General features: G+C 59.2%; 1 protein-coding gene across 1 annotated transcript; it reads right to left on the bottom strand.

The window, feature by feature from the left end:
* Positions 1-960: 960 nt before the first annotated feature.
* MICALL1 (MICAL like 1) lies at positions 961-23200 on the bottom strand. Its single transcript, XM_090272457.1, has 16 exons — positions 22731-23200; positions 18973-19021; positions 18501-18642; positions 14555-14634; positions 13387-13529; positions 12344-12774; positions 10741-10798; positions 9583-9962; positions 7894-8309; positions 6570-6704; positions 5861-5987; positions 5632-5722; positions 5399-5472; positions 3028-3142; positions 2783-2829; positions 961-1726 (listed from the first exon to the last, which is right to left on the bottom strand). Exons 1-16 carry the CDS (start codon positions 22874-22876, stop codon positions 1605-1607), a joined length of 2556 nt encoding a protein of 851 aa, XP_090128583.1. The 5' UTR covers positions 22877-23200; the 3' UTR covers positions 961-1604.
* Positions 23201-23461: the final 261 nt, after the last annotated feature.

Below are 23461 nucleotides of genomic sequence, written 5' to 3' on the forward strand. Positions count from 1 at the left end.
AGGCAGTAAACTAGAGACGCCCAGGATAAATCCACCCTACCCTTGATTTAAGTTCAGGTTAATTGCTAACATTTACAAATTACACACACACACAATCTGGATTTCTAGCTTCTTTTCAAAAATGGAAAGATGTGATGACACTGGGCCACATTCCCACGGGCGACAGTTGATGTAAGAATTTCCCCTGTAGTTGCAGCACAGACACCACAGTTCACCCCAGTCTCCACCACCCAAGTCTCCTGACACCGAAACAGCCTCATGGAGCCACCCCTCAGCTTGCACCCAGCCTGGTCTGCACATCCCGGCCCTTACAAGGCCCTGCAGTTGGTGACACCAGCTCCAGGTCAACAGGCACGTTTGGAAGGAGCCTGCCAGGGGCCACATGGGCAGGAGCCACCTCTCCCTGCAGGGCAAGGGAGTCCCGCCCGATGGCATGCAGTGAGGCCTGAGGGCTCCGTGATGGACAACCCCACATGCCTGCCTGGGCCAGCAGGGATGCCCCCCCAAGGCACAGTGGGGGCAGGAGAGATGGCAGACCCGGCCAGGAAGAAGCACCCCAAGTCCGCGGGGCCCTAACAATGAGGCTGTCTCCATTTATTGTTGGTGAGGCAGACCCTCATGAGTTAATTCAGTGCGACCTACCCCAGAGGTGTGTGGAGGAAAGGGGGCCCTTGGGGTGCCCCTGAAATAGCTTATAGCAACAGTGCTTCGACCAAGAGCTGTGGGGCACAGTCCCTGGGGAAAGGCGCTGTCCCCATCAGCCCCTCCCGGCGGGGTGAGTGACCATCAGTCCTTTGGTGGAATAAGCAGGGAAAGAACGAACAGCAGAGGACTGTGAGGAGACAGACTGGTGCCGACCACACACAGGAAGGGCCCAGCATCCCCCAGGGGGGTGCTCAGTGAGGCGGCAGACCACAGTGTATTGAGGAACCCGGATTAGCACCTACAGAAAGCACCCCCCCACCCCCATGGTAGATCAGGGACCAGAGACCCTTGCTGGGAGACTCAGCACTACAGCACCCACCACCAAGGGTGGCCGTCACAGCCCCGTCCTGGGGAGGTTTCCTCCAGAGCCAGGAAAGATGGGGCAGAGCCTCCTAGGACTTTGAGAGAGAGAGGGAGGGTTTTGTCCATCAGGAGCATTCATGCCTGCGGACGTAGTCACTGAACAAACTTAGAGACTTCATAAATAGAGCTCCTGAGTGAGGAGAAAGATTCAGGGCCACCTGCCCCGGACAGGAAGACGGGACTCAGAGCCAGGGCGGGGCGGGCGGAAGCCAGTGCAGCCGCACCCTGCCTTTTGGCCCGAGAGGAGCAGAACCCTAGAGGCAGGAGACCCATGGGCAGGCCTCACGGTGAAAGGGCCCTTGGATCAGAACTTTGGCAGCTAAGAATCCCATGTGGATGTGACAGAGAAAAGAAGGACCAAGGAGCCGCCTGTCACAGCAGGCACCAGGCAGGACAGGAACAGGTGTGCTCAGCCCCTGCAGCTCCCTGGACCCAGGCCCCTGCTTGCTCCCTGGGTCTGTCACAGCATCTGGAGTCATCAGAACCAGAGTGACAGGGTTGAGCCGGGAGGGGGGCAGGTGGAAGTCCCCTTGCTGTTAGCTCTTGTCCCCAGAGGACTTGTTCTTGGTGTCACGCTTGTTTCCTAGCAGCTTCAGCACCTTCATGGTCTTGAACTTCCCCTTCTTCCTGCCCTCAGATTCAGCCTCCTTCTGGAACTCTGCAGGAGAGAAAGGGGAGTCTCAACAACATGGGGACAGGGAGGCCATCGGGGAGGCCAGGGGTCGTTGTGACAGAGGCCAAGGAGTGCCAGGCCACAGGGGCCAGGCCTGGCTCCAGCCCCTCCTCCTAGGGAACCCTGGGCATGTCACTTCACCTTTCTGAGTCTCTGGTTCTCTGCTGGTGGGACGGGAACCATACCCTGTCCCAGGGCTTTGACAAGGATCTGAGGTAAAGGAATGTGAGGACAGTCTGGGAACTCTGAAGTATGGCATCAATTTATCTTTAGAAGTCTGATTCCCCAGGCTGGTGCTCACAGCTCTGTGGGCTGCGATACAAACACTGACTGTTGGAGCCAGAAGAACCCGCAGACACCATCTCTCCCAGCCCCTAACCTTGCAGACGAGGAGAATGTGGGTGTGAAATGCGCTAACACCTGCTGAGCTCTTTGTAGGTACCAAGCCCTGCTGAAGTGCTTTACACCATTATTACCCCAGTTGTCCTCAGCGCCTGGGAGGTGGGGCCTCTATCACCCCCATTCTGCAGACCAGGGGAGTCAGGCCTAGGGGATGAAGTGGCTGACTCAAGTCACCCACTAGTAAGCACCAGAGCTGGGACTGGAACCCCCCAGCAGTCTGACTGGAGGCCAGCCTTAACCACAAGGCCACAAAATGAGTCACGGGTGGAACCAATATTAAACCCAGGTCTCCTGACTCCCAGTCCGGTGCCCTGTTAACCATTCCAGGCCCTGTCTATTCCTGGCAGGTCCTGCTAGGTGAGCGCCGAGCTTAAGGCAAACCACGCTGGGAAAACGCTCACTGTACCCCACAGTCCTCGCTGCGGGCACCAGTGCCCCCCACCACCACGCCCATGCCCACGCCCAGGCCACAGACTTCCTGGCTACAAGCTGGCCTGGCCTGCCACACGCGGCCTTCCCGACAACGCAGAAGCGGGGAGCTGGCGCGTGCCACCCCTGTTGCACCCACTCCAACCCTCTGTTGCACCTGCTCCCGCCACCCAGGAGCTCAAACGGGCCAGCGCCCCAGAGGGGCCTCACCTTTCTTCTTGATCATGGCTTCCAACATCTTATCTTCTTCTTCCTCCCTAAAATGAGAAAGGGAAGCTAAACATCCCACAGGAGGAAGCACCAGAAAATCTCTCAGTCCCTCCCAGCCCCCGACCCCACACAGGTTGAACAAGGGTGCACTGGAGTCGCTGGCAGGGAAGGCAGGGCTCGCCTGGCCTGCTCTGGGCCCTCCCCGCAAGGAGTCCCCAGGGGAGCCCCTGACCCAGCCACGTCACCTCTGCCGGTCCTCATCCAGGCAGTTGACGATGGCATTGCGCTGCTCGATGAGGGTCACGATCTCCTGCATCAGCACCTTCTCCCGACCCCGGTCCTCCTCTGTCCAGTCTTTTTCTGCCCAAGGAGAAAAGTTGGGGGCGTGAGAGGTAGGAAAACCCTCCTGGCTTCAGGGAAGGCAGTGCTAAGTCTGGAGGACAGTGAGGAGGGTCCCCGATGGGTGGGGATTACAAGTTTTTGGAAAAATGAAGGTTGTTATAGAAGAGACCAAGGATACTAGGCTGCCTAACCAACACCACCACCGCTAAGGGGTCTCCGAGAGGCCCGCACAACACCTGTTCTGACACACAGCCCGGGCACGCCAGGTGTTTCCCTGCCTCCGTTCATTCCCTCACTCAGTAACTGTTCATGGTGGCTTCCTTCATTCGGGCTGGGCCGCATGAGGTCTTTGAAAGGCCAGAGCTGGGCAGAGGTGGGGGAAGAACAGGGGACCCCAGGGGTCCTCATGCAGGAGAAGCAATGTGACCCAAGTGGCATATTGGAACTTTAATGCCACAAAGGAAGGCAGACTAGAGGGGACCCTGGGAGCAGGGAGCCCAGCCAGGAGGCATCCCTGATGTTATACACCTGCTGCTCCTCCAGTCCCCTCTCAAGAATCCTCAAGGACCACCCTTAGGGGTCCACCTGCCCCTTGGTATTCCTTTCACCCAGACCCCAGGCCCCTGGGGGACGGATGTCCACACTTGGCCTTCCCTCCACAACACCTGCCACCACGGACTCCCTGTTTTGAAATAAGCGTCCTGACGTCCTCTTGGCCATGCCCCTACCCCCTACCACTTCACCTTGCCACAACTCAGGAGCAGATGACCCAGCATAATTCTGGGGACAGCATGCGCTTCAGGTCAAGTCCTACTCTGTCATTTCCCAAATATGGGGCCTGGTAAAGTACATCATCCATCTGCATGTGGGGAAACAGAGGCTCGGGGAAGTTAAGCCCTTGACTGGTGCCGCACAGCAAGGACGGAGCCAGGTTTGAACTGGGGCAACCTGACCCCCCAGGCTACAGCTGTCATGGTCCCTATGGGTCCCCAGCCCACTTGGGGCCTTATGAACCAGTCTCACTCTGCAAAAGCAACCTCTGGGACAGGATGACAAGCCCAGGCTGTGCTGCCACCATGCAGAGAGCTGGAGAAGCAGCGCGGTAAGGCCAGAGCCAGGCTGGCCAGGCTGCACGGGTGCTGCGCCCACTCTAGCTACAGGGTGCTGCTTCCGCTCCCGCTCAGTGGCAGCCACACCCAGCTTCCCAAGAGGTCTGGGAGCGACCACTGGCAGCAAGGAAAGGCTGGACTTCCCATGGCTTCCCCAGGGCCACTCCTGCCTCTGGGTCTTATCCTGCCTCCCAACTTCCCCAGTCAATGGAGAGGCAAGGCCACCGTCCCCGCTGGCAGGAGGAGCTGTGTCTACTGGGATGGGCCCAGGTCAGACACATGGGTAGGAGCCCAGGTTCACCACCAATGGGCAGACTTTCTGGCTCTCCATGTCCTCATCTGTTAAAAGGAAATGATGACGCCCACCACCTGGGCCATGGGAAGTGGTCAAGAGCCCTGGCTCCGCAGCCCTGCGATGCCTCTTGGCCTGCAGCTGCAGCTCACACCGTATCACGGCCACAGGCCCCAAGTCAGCCACGTAAGAACCATTAGCCGTCAGCCCCTCAGAGGCCACGAAGCGTTTCCACATCCACTGTCCCCTGATCCCAAGAATACCCTACAAGGCAGGCCCTTCCATCCTGTCTTACACATGAAGCCACTGAGGCTCCGTGAGGCTGAGAAACCTGCCTTCCTCCCTGCCCCCATCCCCAGAACATTAGCAGCGGAACGCAGGATTGTCTGACTCCACACTCCATCCCTCCAACTGCCCCTCCTTCCCAGAGTCCCTCTGAGTCGCGCTCTCCCTTCCCTCCCCGTAAAGTCCTGCCGCGCTCTGGCCTCATGGCTGGGAGCCCAGAGCTGCCTCTGGACAGGCACCTGCTGTCACCTACTCATGGGAGCAGCCCTGGGGGCTGGAGCTACAGCACCCCCACCCCCCGCCCACCCACAGGTCTGTTCCAGAGCTTGATGCTTTCTGTGAGCTCGTCATCTCTGACACCACGTGTGTCCACACTTCCACAGGGCTCAAGCCCATTTACCCTGTCACAACCCAGACGGTCCCTCCAGGCCCCTCCGGGCCCTTCCTCTGGCTCTGTTCCCAGAGTCCATGTGTCACCATCAGGGCTGTCTGTCCACTGCCCAGCCTGGAGGGTAAGAACGGAGCCCTCTCCCCGGCATCATCAGGCCCCAGGGCAGGTGCCCAGGGGGTGCACGAGGCTGCACGTACCTGGCTTGTTGAGAAGGCACCGCAGCTCATACTCCACGTCGGCCTGACGCTGCTCCAGGTTCTGCTGCTTGAAGCTAGAGGGAGGGGATAAGGTGACCATAATTCAGCCCCATGCAAGGCTGCCCTGGCCTGTGCTGTCAGTGACGGGGGAAGGAAGACAGGGGAACCTCCCCATTCTAAGCTGTCCGGGTTCCAGGAAGGGGAGCAGCGGGCCGAGGGGAGAGAGGACTCACACATAGATGAGCTCGGACTCCCGCCGCACCAGCAGGTGCTTCTCGTGGATGAGCTTGAACCAGTCCACCAGCATGTCGTCCTCACGGCCCTCTGGAAGCCAGGTGCCCACTGAGGCCAGGGTTGGCAGCAGGACCCGCCCTCAAAGGAGCCAGGGAGGCTCCCCGCGGTGAGAGAGGCTCCCGCCGGGCCCAAGGCCCACCCACCAGGCCCCCCCAGCAGCCCTCGAACCATTCATCCCGCCACGCAGCTTCTCCTCCAGCAGAACCCCGCGGAGCTCCAGGGCGTCCAGCTGGCGCTCGATGGTGTCCACCTCTCCGTGGATGTCCTCCTCAGGGATGTACTGGTCAGCCTGGACCTGCCGATAGCATCCCCGTCGCCTGAGGACAGCCCACCCCTCCTGCCGCCTGCTGTCAGCAGAGGCCATCACAGGCCCCGGGCTGAGCTCTACCCCACGTCCTAGGGGCCGATGCAGGACTCCAGGGTGGGAAGGGTCGGTGTGGTGCAGCCACAACCCCTCCTTGCCCCTGGCCCCAGTGCCACAGACACACCCAGAGGGAGGCAGAACTTCCTGCCTCTCCTGGCAGCCCTGCCCCCTTCTCTGTCAGTCCATAAGTGATATCACAACGTGAGAGGGTGACCTTATTGTAGAGACAAATTTGAGAACACGCTAATCTATTTCACCAGAAGTGTATCATGTGAGTGCTTTGATCCTGGAACTGTTATTAGTAACAAGTGAATGTACCACCCATGGCTCCTGCTTGAGAACAGCTGATCTGCGCAGAATCCCCCCGGCTGCAAGTTAACCCTTCCAGCTGGGCCCCCCAAGCGCCCCCTCTCCAAGGTCTGAGGGCCCATCTCCCTGAAGTGTCCCATGGGGATCCCCAGGCTGCCACAGAGGGGGCTGGGCCCAGGCAGGCTAGAAGCTCCCAGCTGGTACCTTGCGCTTGATGAGCGGGAAGCCGTGTCCTGGGGCAGGCGGCCTCGCTGGCTTGGATCCCTTGGTGGCTTTCTTTGTGGCTGGGGACGCTGTGGGTGATGCCTTCCGGTTAAAAGGATTCTCCTTGCAGGAAGACTAGAGGCAGGGTGACATGACAGAGGATAGTAAGTCTGGGGAGGGAGCAGCAAGACCCTGGCTGCCTGAGCACCTGAGACTTCGGAAAGCGGGCAGGATGCTCGGGGTAGGGGGAGGAGGGCCCGGGCACAGAGGGAATCTCCCAGCATTTCGTCTCTGATGCCCTCAGTCATCCGACACACATTCCTGGTTCCCAGCACCCCCTGCGCGGCTGCTGCTCTGGGGACGCTAATACATTCTGATCCAATCGCCCTGCAAGGTGGGTATTCTAATGCCCATTTTACAGCTGAAACTCAAGTTCAGAGAGCTTAAGTGATTGGCTCAAGGTCATGCACTTCCCAAGAGCCCAAGCAAGGGTGAGAATCTGTTTCAGGGCAGGGCAGGACATGGAGTTTAGGGCCAGACAGAGCTCATTCAGTCCTCAGAGCCACCCTTTCCCCAGAGGGGACTCTCGGCTCAGAGGGTATAGCCCCTTGCCCAGCGTGGCCCAGTCAGGAAGGACAAAAGCACGGACCCCACCTTCCACCTGGGCAGCAAATGGAGAGGAGTAGCTCCCTCCCTGCTCAGGAGAAACCCCTCTCCTCTGCTGGCCCCTCCTGCACCTTTCTGTGGACAGTCAGAACCTGGTGGCCCAAAGGGGCTGTGGCTGTGAGAGGCTTCCCTCAGAAATCAGGTGCCCAGTAGAATGCCCTGACCCCTGGTGACCCTCTGTTCTTGCCAAGGGACTGAAACCAGCATACCAATAGCCCACGAAGGTCATGAGCTCCCTGGGATGGTCACCTCATGCCAACTCCACTTCCAAGAGGAGATGGAGTGCAGGGTGGGCCTGGGAGGGGGCCTCGGGCATAAACGGGGCTTCAGTGAATGGAAGGGTGGACAGAAGGCTGTGTGGATGGATGGGAGCTGTGTGAATGGATCCCAAAGGGGCAAGTGCATGGGACAGGCAGGTAAATAGGTGCCTGAATGCGTCAATGCATAGAGGGCGAGGCCAGCGGACAGGTGAAGAGATGGACGGCCGGACAGATGGAGCTACGCCTCAGTGAATGGAGTGGCGAATGGGGTAGATGGACACAGCCAGGTCGGTCAAGAAGTAAGTGGCCAGCAAAGATAGAAGGCCCTGGACATTCCCGCCCTGAGACCAGACCCCGCCCCTAGACAGGATGGCAGCTTTTAGCGAGGGTGCACTCACCTTGACCTGGAGGTGTGGGGACGAGGTGCCAGGGAAAGGCACGGGGGTCTTGTCCCCTACCAACAAGAGAGGGGTGGGGGCAGCGCCACTGCAGGGCTTGGCTGGCTGGGGACCCGAGCTGCCCCGACTATTGGGGGCAAGGCCAGGGCTGGCCTGAGGCGTGTGCTCCATGGTGGGCTGCACCAGCTCCCCGGAGGAGGACAGGGAAGAGTTGGCGGAGAGGCTGGCGGAGGCTGCGGGGGTGCCAGGGGCGTGGACAGCAGGCTCCGAGGAGCTCTTGGGCACGGCTGGCGGCTCCAGAAGCTCCCCGCTGGCGGTCTGGCTGGAGCCCTCGGAGGACAGGCTCTCCACGCTGAGGGCTGGCGACGGGGTGGCCGAGGGCGGCTCCGAGCGTGAGAGGCGGGAGGTGTGGAGAGCTGCACGAACAGATGAGTGAGTGGGCGCCACCCCTGACATGGCCTTCTCTTAACGGAGCAGCAGGTGGCCTTGGACACCCATGTCCTTCCACGTCCAGAGGAAGCCAGGGCCTAGAGAAGGCGCTTCTCACTGCCCCACCCAGCCTGGCTGCCATCTCCGCTTCCCCTCCCATATCTGATCTGACCCAGAGCAGAGCCGGATTTAGAAGGCAAATCTGCCAGGGGAGGGGAGGGCACAGAATGGAGGCTGGCCTCTCCAGGAGCAGAGGAGGGAGGGAGGGCAGCCCTGGCAGCGGCTAGCCCTGGGCCAGGCACTGCCCTGCACTGCCTGAGTCCTCATGCGGGTCACAGATACCACGCTTGAAAGTATCGTCATCTGCACTTCCCAGATGAGGCAACGGACTCAGACAGAAGGCACTGGTCCCAGCACCGGCTGAAGTTGAATCCGGCTGCGTCTGACTCAGAGCCCATCTCCCTGGCTGTGCCCCACGCCCGTCTGCCACCCCCACCTGGCTCAGCTGGGGGCGCCTGGGGCTCCAGCAGGGGCCGGAGTGGGGACCCCAGACCACCTGAGCACCTGCCTCTGATCACCCCCACCATGATCTCAGCCCCACAGTCTGAGGGGCCCCCTCTGAGGTCTGGGAGGCAGCCACGGTGGAAGGTGACCGGGCCCTGGAAGACTACAGGCAGTGAGAGCCAAGAACACGGCGTGCCTGAGGAGGGGACACGGTGCCCTGGAGCTGGCCCACCGCTACCACTTTCCAGATGAGGAGACTGCAGTAGACCCAGGGAGGGAACAGCTCACAGTCACAAGGGCTGAGTGGCAGAGAGCCAGGTCAGAGCCCAAGGCTGTCAGCGCCTGGAGGGGGTGACTAGATCAGCAGGATGGCAGCTAACCCCCGCCACGTGCTCTGCCACCTGCCCGACTCCAAGCACCTCACCAGAGAGTGCAGTTAATTCTCCCTGACAGACCTGCGAGGTGGGTCACAAAGGGTTCAACGAATGGAGTCTAGAGCCCCGAGTCAAATCGTGCCTCCATTGCCTAAGGGCTGGGAGACCCTTGGCAAATGACTCACCCTCTCTGTGCCTCAGTTTCCCTGCCTGCAAATGGGGGTACAATACCTACCTCACAGGTGAGCTCCAGGATTAAATGAGAGGATATATGTGAAACACCTGGCACCTGGCCTACAGGGGAGTCTACTGAACCACACCCCGCCTCCCAGCCCTGACCCAAGATCCGACAGGCGGGAGAGCTTCCAGGGATAGCACTCACCAAGGGGGGACGCACTGGGTGCCCGGGGGGCAGGGCGCTTCTTGGCCTTGGGGCTGCTGGTGGGAGTGATGCCGTACCAGGGGTGCAGGGACTTGGGTGCGGACTCCTGCTGGGCCTGGGCGGGGCCGGTGGCCAGGCTGGGTGCAGTGGGGGGCTCCTCCACCTCCTCCTCCTCCTCAAAGGGGTTGTAGGACCTGGGCTCCAGGCCAGCCGCTGCCGGGCTCCTCGGGGCCCCCTCCTCCACGCCGCCGTTCTCCACCTGCCTGCTGTCTCGGCATGGCAGCCGGGGGCTGCTGCTCGGGGGCAGCGGGGCCGGCTTCTTCTTTGGCTCTGCCTGCACCAGTGCGATCCAAGGAGGGTCCTTCCTGGGGGCTGGCATCCTGCAGGGCAGCAGCAGAGGCAGAAACCAGGAGGAGGTCAGAGGGGCAGCGTCCTTCTCTCTCTGGACAGTTCTGAGCCCATTTCAAAGAGGATGGATGTGGAACTGCACCTTTCTCCTCGCCCAGCCCCAGCGCAGGGGGCCAGTCTGGGCCCGTGACTGAAATGGACTATGACAGCCACATCCCCACTGGGCCCAGGAGAGGACCCACAGGGGCTCCCTCTGTGACCCTGAGAAAGTCACCCGGCCTCTCTGTGTCAGCCTCCCACCCGTGGAATGGGGACAACAACAATCCTCACTCACAAGGACACTGTCAGGGCCCAGTGGGCACAGCACCTGGCACACGGCAAGTGCTCACTGTCTAACTACTGTGACACTGCGGCCCACCTCTCCCCCTCCCGGACCACACAGGCAGAGCTCCAAAGAACAGTGGGAAATGGGTGTCCTCGCCTGGGACGCGGGGCCCCAGGTGTACAGCTGAGCTGTTCGGGCTTTTCTGTGCCTAATTCTCCCAACTCAGTGAGCCAGGCCTGCGCCTCCCATGTTACAAAGGCAGCACAGGCTTGGGGAGGCGAAGGGACTCCGGAGGTGGCTGTCACCACCAGGCACTGCTGCCCACAGGAGCCTTGGGGAGGGGGAGGTGGGCACAGCACTCCTTCCCCACTCAGAGATGTGGAGTGGGCCACATGCCCGCAGGAAGCCCTGCCCCCCCAAAGCAGGCCCCAGGGGCCCCCCACTCCCACCCCCTGGACCCTGAAAGCCTCTCAAAGCCAGCATACCTCTCTGACAGCTTGGGTGTCCCTCTCGGCTTGGGGACGGGGGGTTCTTGCAGCCTCCCTAGATGGGAGAGGAGAGTGAGATGGGCTTTCATGGGCAGCAGTGGGCCAGGCAGCACAGCGGGGCACCCGGGAGCCAGCCAGAAAGCCTGCCTCACCAAGGAGTGCCCTTCCCTCCTACCCGGCAGGCCACGGGCGCCAGGTGGCCACAGCAACTTCATCCGCAGGCTTGCACCTCCCCTCCCCAGAACTCAGGGAGATTAGATAAGCACCAGAGGGGACAGCAGAGAAGGTCAAAGGGAAGAGGCCAGGGCATCTGAAACCCCATCTGCATTTCAGTTAAGAAGGGGGAACCCAAGTGCCCCTCAGACACTTCCCCAACATGGACAGGAAACATTGTCTCAACACAGCCCCAGAGTCACCAACCCCTGGAAGCCTCCTGACTCCCAAGGGTCCTCCATAAATCCCTCAGCAGCCTCTCCTTCCCCCATCTTAACGGACGTCTAGTTTTCCTGAAACCCCCGTGTCCATGCCCGTCTCCCCCTAGAGACTGGCAGCACCTCAAAGGCACAAATAGGTCTGAACAATATCTCTGTCCCCAGCCCTGGCAGGTGTGGCTCAGTGGACTGAGCACCGGCCAGTGAACCAAAGGGTCCCCGGTTCGATTCCCAGTCAGGACACATGCCTGGGTTGCAGGCCAGGTCCCCAGTTGGGGGTGTGCGAGAGGCAGCCACACATTTGGTGTTTCTCTCGCTTTCTCCCTCTCTTCCCCTCTCTCTAAAAATGAATAAATAAAATCTTTAAAAAACATCTCTCTCCCCAGTGCCCAGCTCAGTGCCCGGCTCAGGGCTGGGCTCAGACCAGGCCTCCAGGGGTGCAGAACAGAACCGGACAGCCAGAGGGAGTCTCGTCCCCCAGGCCCCAGGGTCTTTCCTAACCTACCTGCCTTCCCTAACCAAAGACAAGGGGTTGCCCAGCACATTTTAGGTTCCAGAAGCCTCGTTTGCATGAGCTCATGGAAGCCCAGGAAGGTCCTCAGGGAAGGTCCTATGATGGGTGGGGCAGGGGTCTCTGCTGCAGTTTTGACAAGCCTGAAGAGAGCCCCCAGAGGCCCACCTGACCAGGGACACACCCCAGCCTGTCCCCTACCCCCAGCCCCTGAGTGCTCCCGTGCCAGACATCCAGACAGGAACAAGTACGTGGGCTGGGGGTGGGAGGGGAGGGGACCTGGGGTATGCACCTGACCCGATACGTGGAGTCCCAGGTACAGTCGAGACACAGGCACATGAAGTGTGCGCTTGCTACACACCCGGAAACTGAGGCCCACGAGACACAAAGGAGCACCAACACCCCAACACACACAGCAGCAGGCAGCCTGGGTACAATGTGCACGGATCTGTTTCGTTTGAGCTGCACCCCCAGCGTGGAGAACAGAGCCCAGCACAGAGGCCTCAGTCTCTTCTTGTTGCGTCAACTAATGACCTCGGAATCACGGTCATGCCCCATACAGACGCACGCACAGAGCGTGGCCACTGCCAGGGCACATGTCCCTTTAAACACCAGACACTCCCCAGCCAACATCCAGCCCCAGCCGGACCCTGCTCACCATTCACGAGGCTGCCGCTGCCACCCTGCTCCAAGTGCTCAGGCTGCAGACTGGACCGGGGCCGGGGTGTCGGGGGCGTCTGGGCTGGGCTCTCCAAGGCCTTCCTGGGGGCGGGCATGGGACGGCCAGCCTGAGGGCTGGCCAGGTCCTGTGGTCTGTCCGGCACACAGGGCTTGGTGGGCATCTGGGGCCGGGCCTCAGCCCCTGCGACCGCACTTGGGCTAGGGCTTCCTCCTTCCCCATCCTGGGCTTCTTCTGCTGCTTCTTTTGCATCTTCTTGCTGTTGCTTTGGCTCTGGGGGCCACCTGGGCTTGGCCCCTGACCGCCCGCCCGGGCCCAGCCGGGCACAGTTCTCCACGCACACGAAGGTGCCTTCCTCAGGCCCACTCCTGTAAGCCCCGGGGATCAGGGTGCTGGAGCACTGCCGACACCTGCCAGGGAGGATGGGGAAGGGTATTCAGCCTGGCCAGGCAGCCCGGCCCAACGCGCTGGCTACCTCTCCTCCAGCTGCTAAGGCCCTTCCCTCCCTCGCCTCCTCCCAACGGCCAGTCTGGATCCTGTCTCAATACCCTGGACTTCCCAGAGGAAAAGGAAAACGGCCAGCTGTCAGGAAACTGTGAAACGCACATTCAGTTTGTGCTGCAAGAGGAAGCAAAGGCCCCCGCCAGACCAGAGGTTCACTAAACCTCGATCCAGTGCCTGTGGCAACCGTCGTCACTGGTTCCTCTGACTCTTCCATTTTTTTTCTGATTTCCTTTATATAACATCTTTTCTAAGTTATTTGTATTTTCCTTGCTTCTTATTCCATTTTCAAACCTTGAGTTCCAGCCCCGTTTCTGTCTCTAATTATGTGACTGAGCAAGCCTTCCCCCCATTAGGTCTTAGTTTGCTCCTCAGTAAAACAGGGATGAGCAGGATGCTCCGGCATGCAGAGCCCGCCAACGTGCCTGGCATGTGGTAGCGCTGAATCCACGGAAGCTCCCTCCCTGCCATTGGGGTGCTGGGGTCAAAGCCCCTGCCCCCAGGCTCCCCCAGCCACTCACCGGAAGCAGTGCCGGTGGTACAGCTTGCCCTCGGCCAGGTAACGCTGCACCAGATGCACGTGCTGCCCGCAGGCCGCGCACATGCTGCTGGGGGTCCGGTGGGTGCCCTGCTCCGACAGGTGACCCGAGGAGAGCTCCTCGCCCTGCAGGGAACAGGGTGGGCAGACTGGGGTTGGGGGCATGGTCACCAGCCATCCTGTTCTCCCCCCTGATGGCCGCTGGCCCCTTTCCACAGATGAGGAAACTAAAGCCTAGAGAGCATGAAACACTTACACAAGGTCACTGAGTCAGGACAGAAACACAGAAGTCCTGACTTCCAGTTTCTGGGCCTTTCCCCACCAGCAAGGCGGCTCCTGGCTGCATCACCCCTTCCCCTCACTGCTCTTACCCATCTCCTGACCCTGCAGGTTGGCCCCCAGAGGGTGACTGTCCTCTTAGGCCCACCTCACCTACCTTCTCAGCCTCTCCTCCTAGGGCCCCAGCAGACTTAAGTCCCAGTTTCTCTACTGCTAAGCCCCGTGACCTTGAGCAAGCAGCTGGCATCGCTGGGCCTTGGGTTCCCACCTGCAAATTGGAATCCTATACCCCTGCCGGTCCCAGCTGGGCACATGTGCACTGGGCACCCACCCTGGGCCAGGCGCCCTGTCCCTCAGGAGCTCCAGCAAGTAGCAAATGGAGTAGGTAGGACAGCCCTCTGCACACTGTGAAGTGCTGTCTGAAAGTGAAGGGCTGGTGGCACCCCTTGGGGCAAGGGCTGGCAGTGTGGTCCCCACATCCCAGCTGAGACCTGGACACGTGACCCAGCCTGTCTGAGGCTGTTTTCCCAGCTGCATAACAGGACACCCCACACTGGCCTCCAGGGTTGTTAGAGGATGAATCACCAGGGAAGTTACAAGCTCTGTCTCAATGGACATTAAGGCAAGTATTTGCCATATTACTGCTGTGTAAATCCTGTCGGGTCCAGGACAGCAGAGTCAGTGTCGTGACTTATGTCCCCTTCCCAGGCCTGGCATGTCCAGACGCTGATCCCTGTCCTGGCCTGGGAGACTCTACCTCCAAGCCAGTGGGACAGAACCCAGCACCCCCTGAACGCTGCAGTGTCAGCTGTCCCCGCCCCAGGTGACCCTCTTCACCCGCACCCCACCGCCCACCCCAGGCACCTGCCTACCTGAGCCCTATCTCCTGGTTCCGCTGGAGCAGATGGCGGGGAGGAGGGTGCCAGGCCCTTTCCAGATGGTGAGACACCAGCTGCCAAGAGACAGGAAAGAGATCTGGGGCAGGTAGAGACCCTGGAGTCCCGAGAAGCCCCCACCTGGCCTACGATTTGAGCTCCGAAGCCATCGCCTTTGGTCCCCACGCAGCGGAGCCTCTGCAAAGTGGGGCAGTGCTGCCTACTGCGCAGGGACCGTGTGAACAAGAGGCCACAGTCCAATCCCAGAGCTAACAGTGCCCAGTCTGCGGCAGGACGGGGAGCCCTCCTCCCACCAGGGAAGGGGGGTTGAAGGGAAGGAAAGAAAGGAACCACACAACGCGGGCCTGACTGGTTCAGGAAAATGGGCTGGCTCCCTGGGGCCGACAAGATGGCAGCTGTGGCCCAGAACCCTGACTGCGGTCCCTCAAACCAGAAGAAACCCACTCGCCCCACCCCACCCAGCCTCCTCCAACACCCCACTCCTTCATTCCTCCAGCAAATATTCACTAAGCACCTATTTTGTACCCAGAGATTAAAATAAAACCCCCAGTTCCGAGAACTGTACACCAAAAAAGCCCATTTTACTCTACGACAACTTTATTATTATTGTATATGTTTTTTGTATGGCAATTAATAAATAAATAAAACTCAAGTTCCTTACTGTAGTCTAAAATAGTATTTACCAAAACTTCAGATAACAATCTATTAAGGGACCCTGAAATCAATTTAGTGGATTGCAACTAGCACATTTAAAAGATGAAATAGAGCCCTAGCTGGTGTGGCTCAGTGGATTAAGCACCAGCCCACAAACCAAAGGGTCATCGGTTCAATTCCTAGTCAGGGCACATGCCTGAGACGCGACCCGGGTCCCCAGTTGGAGGTATGCGAGCAGCAACCGCACATTGACGTTTCTCTCCCCCTCTTCCCCTCTCTCTAAAAATAAATTTAAAAAATCTTTTTTTTTTAAATCAATTACAGAAGTTCATCACAGTAATAGAGAAGCCATGTGATTTTAAAACATTTTCTTAAAAAGATGAAATAGAACAGAAAATATCTGTGCGCATGACATTGGAAGGGGAAGAATCATTTCCTGAAACTTATTTCAGTTACATGTGTGTGCATGAGCTCAGATTGTGATGGGAACTGTATTTCTTACCATGAATCGTGGTCCAAAATTTTAGAGGCCTAACCGCCTAACCCAGTCCCTGCCCCTACGGCCCCATCTGTCCTCTCTCCTCACCCCCTGAAGCACACAGGCCCCTGCTGCCCACTTGCCAGGAACATTCCTGCCCAGATCTTCACATGGCCTCCTTCTGCTCTGTTCAGGGCTTAGCTCGAACATCACCTCCTCAGAGAGGCTCTCCCTGACCACTCACCTGTAGTAGCTACTCCCTCCTCCCATTGCTTTTCATCCCATTACCTTGCTTTGTTTCCTTATTGGATTCTCCTGAAATTATATCACTTATTGCATTGCTCTCTCTCTCTCCCTTCCCCACCCACTGGACTGCAAGCTTTGTGAGCCTGCCTCGTTCCCAGCTCTCTCCCTAGCACAACGCCTGGCACACGGGAGGAGTTAGATAGATATTTGTTAAATGAGTAAATAAGTCCTGGGTCTGGAGCAACGTAGCTGTGAACCAGACAGTGACAGTCTGCAGGGGAAGCAAGAGGAGTAATCATGATATTGTGGTCACAGTTTTATGTCTTCAACACGGGGCAGGGGGGCTACGGGGGCACCTGGAACATATCAGGGCAGGCTGCCTGGAGGCAAAATGGGAAGATTAGTAGGAAAGAATGTGCTGGGGTGGAGGAGATGGAACAGATAACGGAGCTTGGTGCCGGAGGATCGTCAAGAAGAGAGGCTGAGCAGGGAAGAATGTAACGTGCTCAAGAACAAGAAATTGGGGCAGCAAGTGGCGCCGACTCAGTATGGGGAGGGCCTCGGGGGCCACACCAAGAAGTTGGACTTGATCCTGATGACACCCGTTCCTGCCACCCTGTGGGGGCTGGTAGCCCTCCTCCGCTTTCCCAGGCGCTGGGCTTCCTGTACTCCTACTCTGGTTCTAGACCGGACTGTGGATCCTGGAGGTCAGGGGTCAGCTGATGTGCCCACAGTCACTGGTGCAAGCTGAGCACCCAGCACAGCACTTCAGTGTCTCAACCAGGGACAGATTCAAAGCTGCCTAGTCCAGTGAGTCAAGTGCAGTCAAAATCACCCTTGAAACCCCTCCATTCGCCCAGAAAGCACAGTACGGGGCCGTCTGGGGGAGTCTAACAGGCAGCATTGCCTCCAGGGTTGGAACACATCGCTGGGCTTCCTTTGGTTGAGCAGCACGTGGGATAAAAATGGTTTGCATTAGGGGCCAAGTTATATGAAAAGTACGAGCTATACTTTTAGCAGCAAGAATCCCCTCAAGCCCAAGGTATGCTCCCACCCAGGCACAGCTCAGGGAGCTGGGCCACCAGGGAGCCCAGTGAGGACCCAGGATCAGAGCAGGCACCACCGACAGCAGAATCAAGGGCCCTCATCGCTCCACCACCCTACAGCTCCCCCGAAGAGAAAAGTGTAGTGCAGAGAGGCTGGGGCTGTGACAGGAAGCCCTCCATAAGACAGGACTGCATTGTGCGATTCTAGGTAAGTAAGCTGAACTCTGACCCATGGGATAAAGACATCGGAATAACACTAACCTTGAGTCCTAAATAAGAGCCAGACACAGGTTTTTTACTTCCTCATTTACTCCTCACGTCAACCCTGAGAGACAGGCAAGATGCTTATCCCCATTGCAAAGGGGAAACTGAGGCAGAGAGGTGACCATGCTGGCCCATTGTCACCCATATAGTAAATGACAGAGAAAAAATTTTGAGTCCATGCCCTTAACCTCCACCCTATTGCCTATTATCAAAGACTCAGTGGTTAAGAAATCCTTTTAATTTGATTTCTATTAAAATGCATATAATGTTATTTGTTCAAGTATAATATTAATCCCTAGCACTATCTCGGGGGGGGGGGCGTAACAAATTATTTTAATTTTTATCCTTTTTTTCTGTGTTCTAAATTTCTACAATAAGCATGTTTTACTATTAAAAAGGAAAAAAGGATCTGACTTCACAGAACACTTTTTTAAAAGAGATGGGCTGGGACTGTCCACATGGAGAGCAGAGACAGGGGACAGGACTGAAATGGGGAAGGGAAGGGCAAGGTGCCCACCTCCTCCGGGCCCACGGACAGCGGTGACCCGGAGCAGGAGTCAGGACCCCTGGCTTCTCCACCCAGCCTTTCTGTTCTGCTGTGTGACCTTGAGCTCTTTGCTTCCCCTCTCTGGGCTGCTTCCTCTCTGCAGCAGAGGCCCAGTTTCCCCCAGGAGATTCCTGCATGGGGATTCTCCAGGTGGGAGACTCTGTAGCCCTCAGAGACTCGACTCGGTGCAGAGAAATACCCTAGTACCCAGGGCCCCAGCCCCCACTCCGAATTCCCCAGCCTCTCGGTTCTCAGGCCTTAACTGTCACTTCTGGAGAAGACACTGCAGAACAGCCCCACAGGGCCCCTTCCCTGCTGGGGGACAAACGCCAGGGAAGTGTCTGCAAACAGGAAGTGAGGGTGGGTGCAGAGGTGAACTCACAGACGGCGGTGAACCTGCCCCGCTTTGTTTCCCTCCCACCAGTTTGCTCAGTTGCGGGCTGCCGTGTTCGTGGTCCGTCTCCCCCACAGGACTGGGCGCTCCAGGAGGGCAGCGACCTGTTCACAGCTATACCCCCAGCACAGTGCTGTTTCGCTCAATGAAGGGCATTTCAACGAGCGAATGAATGACCCAGAGGATGAATGACGTGTGCTGCCCCAGCTGCCTGTTTGCAGCTCAGAAAACCTCCGTTGGTCCCCAGCCCCATCTCCAGGGCCAGTCTCCCTGAAGGGCTGTCCCCCTCTCACCTTGGCCAGCGCTGGCAAAGTGGTTGTAATACTGGGACACGTAGGTCATGATGCTGAGGCAGTCGGGGACACTCATGGAGACCATGTCATTGGGGTCCAGGAGAGCAGGGATGCCCAGCTCCTTCTCAGCCACTTCAAAGGCCTGGGGTGGGGGCAGGGGCAGGGGTTGGCACAAAGAGCAGCCATAGCAGGAAGAGGGGGAGGAGGCAGGGTTACTGGGTGCTGCTCAGCTGAGGCCCAGCTTAGCACCCCGCAGAGGGATGAGGGGTCAGGGCAGGGGTGACTGGGCAACCCTCAGCTCTGACCCCACAGGATGATCTGGAGAAGGGGCGGCCTAGTGCCTCAGGGACAAGCGGGCCAGAGGGAAGCAGGGGCGGGGAAGGGAGCAGCCAGAGCCCCTTGCCTGCAAGACCCCTGCCCATCCCCACCCCCATACATGGCCTCTTGGGCTTCCATCTGTCTGGGGACTCACCAATCGGTTATTCTCGAAGACATTTTCCTTGGAAAGCGAATCAAAATCTCTGTAAGAGGCAAAGGGGAGAAGGAGCATTGAGGAGGTGGCCAGGTAAGGGCATGAGTCTGGAAGGAGCCAGGTACCTCCCAGGGAGGGGTCTATGGACTGTCAAGGAGGAAACTGAGGCAACAAGCACATGCTTGTAGAGTTGGGCCTGCCTGGAGGGGGCACAGGATGAGCTCAGGGACCCCAGGGGCATCCGAGCAGAGGCTGCAAAGCCCTTGGAAGTGGTAGGACTCAAGTTTAAGCTTGCAGGTTTATGATCCCTTAACTCACTGCGACTCTGGACACCCTTCCCCAGGAAGTCACACCCGGAGTTGGTAGCAAAGACAAAAACTAAGGCCAAGACAAATGCTTGTAAAAACGGGGACATCCGTGGATTGAGGACCTCACGCTGGTGCTGTGCTGAGCCCCTGCCTTGAATTCACATTATTTTTAACTCTATCTGCCAGGTATTTACCCCATGTTACAGATGCGAATACTAAGGCCTGGAGAGGGGCAACTGGCAGCCCTGGGACTCCACATTCCAGGTCCTTCTGCTGCATATTTCAGACCTGGAGAAGCCACACCAACGTGTTCAGTCCCAATGCAGCTGAAGGTGAGTGTTTTTTTTTAATGGGGCCGGGAGCAGAACAAGTTTGAACTAGCCTGGAAATCATACAGACTCCAGGGCTGCTAGCAGGCACTGCACACCAGCTGCCCTGGCTGGGCCACTCCTGGGGGCATCTTCTCTTGGGGGAGCAGTGAAGGGTTACCCAGTTTCTAAGCCAGGACAGGTGAGAGGCAGCAGGGCTGGCCTGGGGAACCCTGGGAGGGGACAGCTGGCCAGCCTGCTGGCTTTATTTATCCCCCTCCCCCACCCTTGCTTTAGGCTGCCAGAGTGGCTGGAACCAGTGGAGGCAGCCCAGCCTTCTTGCTCGAAGCCTCCTGGGTGTACCCGCCCAAAGCCTTTCCTTCTATGGCTGAAAACTGCAGCCTGCCTGCCCAATACAGTGGGCCCAGAGGCCAGAGCAGGCAGCACCTCCTCCGAGGGGTGGATCCCAGGCCCTGCTTCCCCAGGCCGCTCTGTGCCACCGTGAGCAGGTCAGCAGTCTTTGCAGCCTTCACTTTCCCATCTGTGGACTGGGGAAAGCTCTAGTACCACCTCCCAGGCTGGTGGGGAAGACTGGTTGAGTCTGGGCTTGGTGAAGGGCAGGCCTCACAGACAAGGCAGAGGGTAAGCACACCCTCTCCCCTCCTACCCCCTGGCTTCTCCAGGCAGAGTCCAGGGACAGTGAACTGAGAACACTGGAAGGACTTGCCCCAAGGTGGGCTGGAGAGAGGGGAGGTGACTATGTATGAGTTTGAGCCCCCTTTTGTCACCTCTGGCCAGGCCACTTCCTTCTCCCTTCCACTGGGTCCCTAACCACCCCGTTTGCCATGACCTAAGAGCAAGCCCCTCAGCAAGCTATGTAACCTCCTAACCCTCAGCCTCCTTGTCCGTGACACTGTGAAAGTGGGGAGGGGACACTGGCATAAGCCCCCGACAAAGGCTTGTTCCCAGACCAGATGGGAAAAACAACTTGTCTCACCATTTATTTCAGTCTCCCCAACAGTGTTCTTAGAAGGCTGGGGTCACATTTTGTTCACCCTGTGCCCCTAGTACCCTACATAGTTCCCGGTACTCAGTAGGTGCTCAATAAATGTTTACTCAATGACGAAATGCTGGAAGCAGTGTGAAAGCTGTAAAGGTCCCCAAGACACTCCAATTCTTCCTCCAGCCTCTTCCCCCACCCCCATCCCTGCCTCTCATGAACATCTGGGTTTTCGTAGCAGAGATTTTTCTGAGAGTTTCAAAGGCCCGGCAAGTTCCATTTGGCTCTGGGAGAGATGAAGGGCACAAAAATGAAACCCAAAAATGAGGCTCAAAATTAAAAAATGAAACCCACATGGTGTCTCCGTGAGGCCTATGAGCCATCTGGGAGGCCTTCCCAGCCCGTGCCTCCGCTATAGCACCCCTCACATGGAAGTTTCATCCCTGTTCTACATGTAACCGCCAGGGGCCTGGGACCCTGTGTGGGGTTTGTCCCCGTGTTGGCTGGTCATCTCCTTACCAGGCACAGGGCCCAGCAGGGAGCAGTAACTGTCAACACCTGTTGAACAAATGAAGGAAGAAGACACTTTCTGCATCACCCCCTACTTATACTACCTAATGTTCCTTGAATGCTCATTACGTCATTCAATCCCACCACAGTCCCGTGAGGTCAGTCTTACTATCAAACCCACCTGGCAGGGGAGGGATCTGATGCCTGGGGGGAGCCTGTGCTTTCCCCCCAAGTCACACACCTGGGACACACAGGAGTGGACCGCAAGCCAAGCAGCCTGCACTTTGCTGGCGGCAGGTGCAAGCGCAGGCGCAGGTCCACCCAGCGGCTTCGTGTGATACCCAAGTCCCTTCACACACTGGCCCTGTCCCCTGCCTCCTGCCTCACCACCTGCCCCTCAACCAACACAGAAGACCCCGCAAGCCCTCCACTCCACGCTGGGTGCCCCTCTCCATCCTTCAGGCCCACAGCCCAGAGCCCTCCCCACCTCTATTAGTGCAGCTGTCACATGCCCCGCAGCAGTCAGGGCACAGTGATTCCTGTCTGCACTTTATCTTGCTCACTTCTGCATGCACATCCCCAAAACTCTGCCCTCCAGGGCCCAGCCCAACACCCACAGACATGGTACAGAGCAGTTGGACCCTTGAGGCATCCTTGCCTTCCCTCCCTCCTTCCTCAAAGCTCTCCCAGGTGCGTCCCTGGGGAGGCAGGTCTGGAGGTGGAACAGACACAGAGACTCCAGACCCTGCCAGGTGTGGGGTGCTGTGAGCACAAGAAGCTGGGGGCACCAGATAAACTTCCACTCGTTTTATGAATAAATGAATGGATGGATGGATGGATGAGGAGCCGGGGCCCAAGGCAGAGGGAGTTGAAACAGAAGCCAGGCCAACTGCTCTAGGGGGCCTGAATAGCTTTTCCCATGAAAACCTCACTGGGCAGCTTGGGGACAAGAAGGGGGCATTTCATACCCTGGTGGCTGTCAGTCAGACACTGTGAGTGTCCACTTGGCCCTCCTGTCCCACTGAAGACCACAGGGCCTTGCGGCACACAGCTGGGAGGCAAGGCTGGTCCTAATGGGCTGGCGGGGGCTTTACAACCATTCACCCAACCACTGTCACCTAGGGCCGCCTCGGCTCCAGGCACTGCCCGAGTGCCCTGGACACGAGGTCGCGTGCAGGATCGGAGAGGCAAGGTTCACTGTTCTCGAGCGAGGGGCCCTCACAGGGAGGGGGCGCTCAGTGTGCCTGTTTGACAGCTCAGTGCAGGAAAGGCCCCCCAAAAGGCTGGGGCCCCTTCAGAGTCAAGGCCTGGGTGGGGGGGCCGTGGGCATAAATCAATGCCTTGTGGGCGGAGTCCTCCCCTCCCCCCCCCCCCGCCCCCCTGCGCCGAGGTGCCCGCGCACCGGCGGAGTCTAGAGTCCCGGTGGGCGGGGTCAGAGGCCTAGTGGGGCAGGATTGGGGGTAGGTTGGGGTCTCAGTGACCCTCCAGGCTCAGCGCTCGTGGGTAGGGTCGGCGTCTCGTCTCCCGGGGGCGGCGCCTGCCACCCGCCGGGCCCCGCGTCACTGTGGGGGGCGGGGGTCCCCAGGCCGAGCCGCGCCGCCCCGCTCGCCCGCCCGCCCTCCCGGCACTCACAGCAGGTCGGGCCGGTGCCGGTGCAGGATGGCGCAGAAGGCCAGGCCATCCCGGAAGGAGCTGCTCAGGTTGCGGATGTCCACGCCGCGGTAGCCCTCGCACTGGCGGCGGCACCAGGCCAGCAGCGCGCCCCGCGGCCCTGCCATGAGCCGCGCGGGGCTCGGCCCGAGTCCGGGCGCCCCCTGGATCAGGCTTCGCCCTCGGGCCTTCCTCGGGCTGAGTACCGGCGGCGGCTTCGGCACAGCCCTGCCCGGCGCTGTTCCGAACTCTCAGCGCCGACCGGCGGGCACGGGGCGGGGAGGAGGCGGGGCCGCGGCCTGGTGTCCTCGCTCGGGCTCCGGAGAGAGGTCCCGACGCCGGCTCCTGCTCCCCGCCCGGACCTGCCCCGACCAGCCCTGCCGGCCACCGCCTACTCACCGCCGCCCGCTCCCCTCGGTGTGGGCCAGCCGCCGGCGCCTCGGTCCCGCCTGCCGCCGCAGGGGAGCGGGGAGGGGGCGGTGGCCTGGCGCCCCACCCAGCGGCGGCTCCGCCCCCAGACGCGGACCCCCCCCCCCCCCCCACCCGCCCGACGCCCCACTGTCCCTCTCCTCAGCGGTCCCCAGTCACTGCGTTCACACATTGACCCCTCAAAGGACTCTGGGGCAGCCCCCTCACCCCTCACCCACCGCCAACTAGCCTTTCCCCACAATGACGTCCTCCACCCCACCACCTCCACCACGCAGCCCGCCAGG

This window comes from Furipterus horrens, unplaced genomic scaffold (genome assembly GCF_987537825.1).
Source record: "Furipterus horrens unplaced genomic scaffold, mFurHor1.1.pri manual_scaffold_4, whole genome shotgun sequence".
Taxonomy (NCBI): Eukaryota; Metazoa; Chordata; class Mammalia; order Chiroptera; family Furipteridae; genus Furipterus; species Furipterus horrens.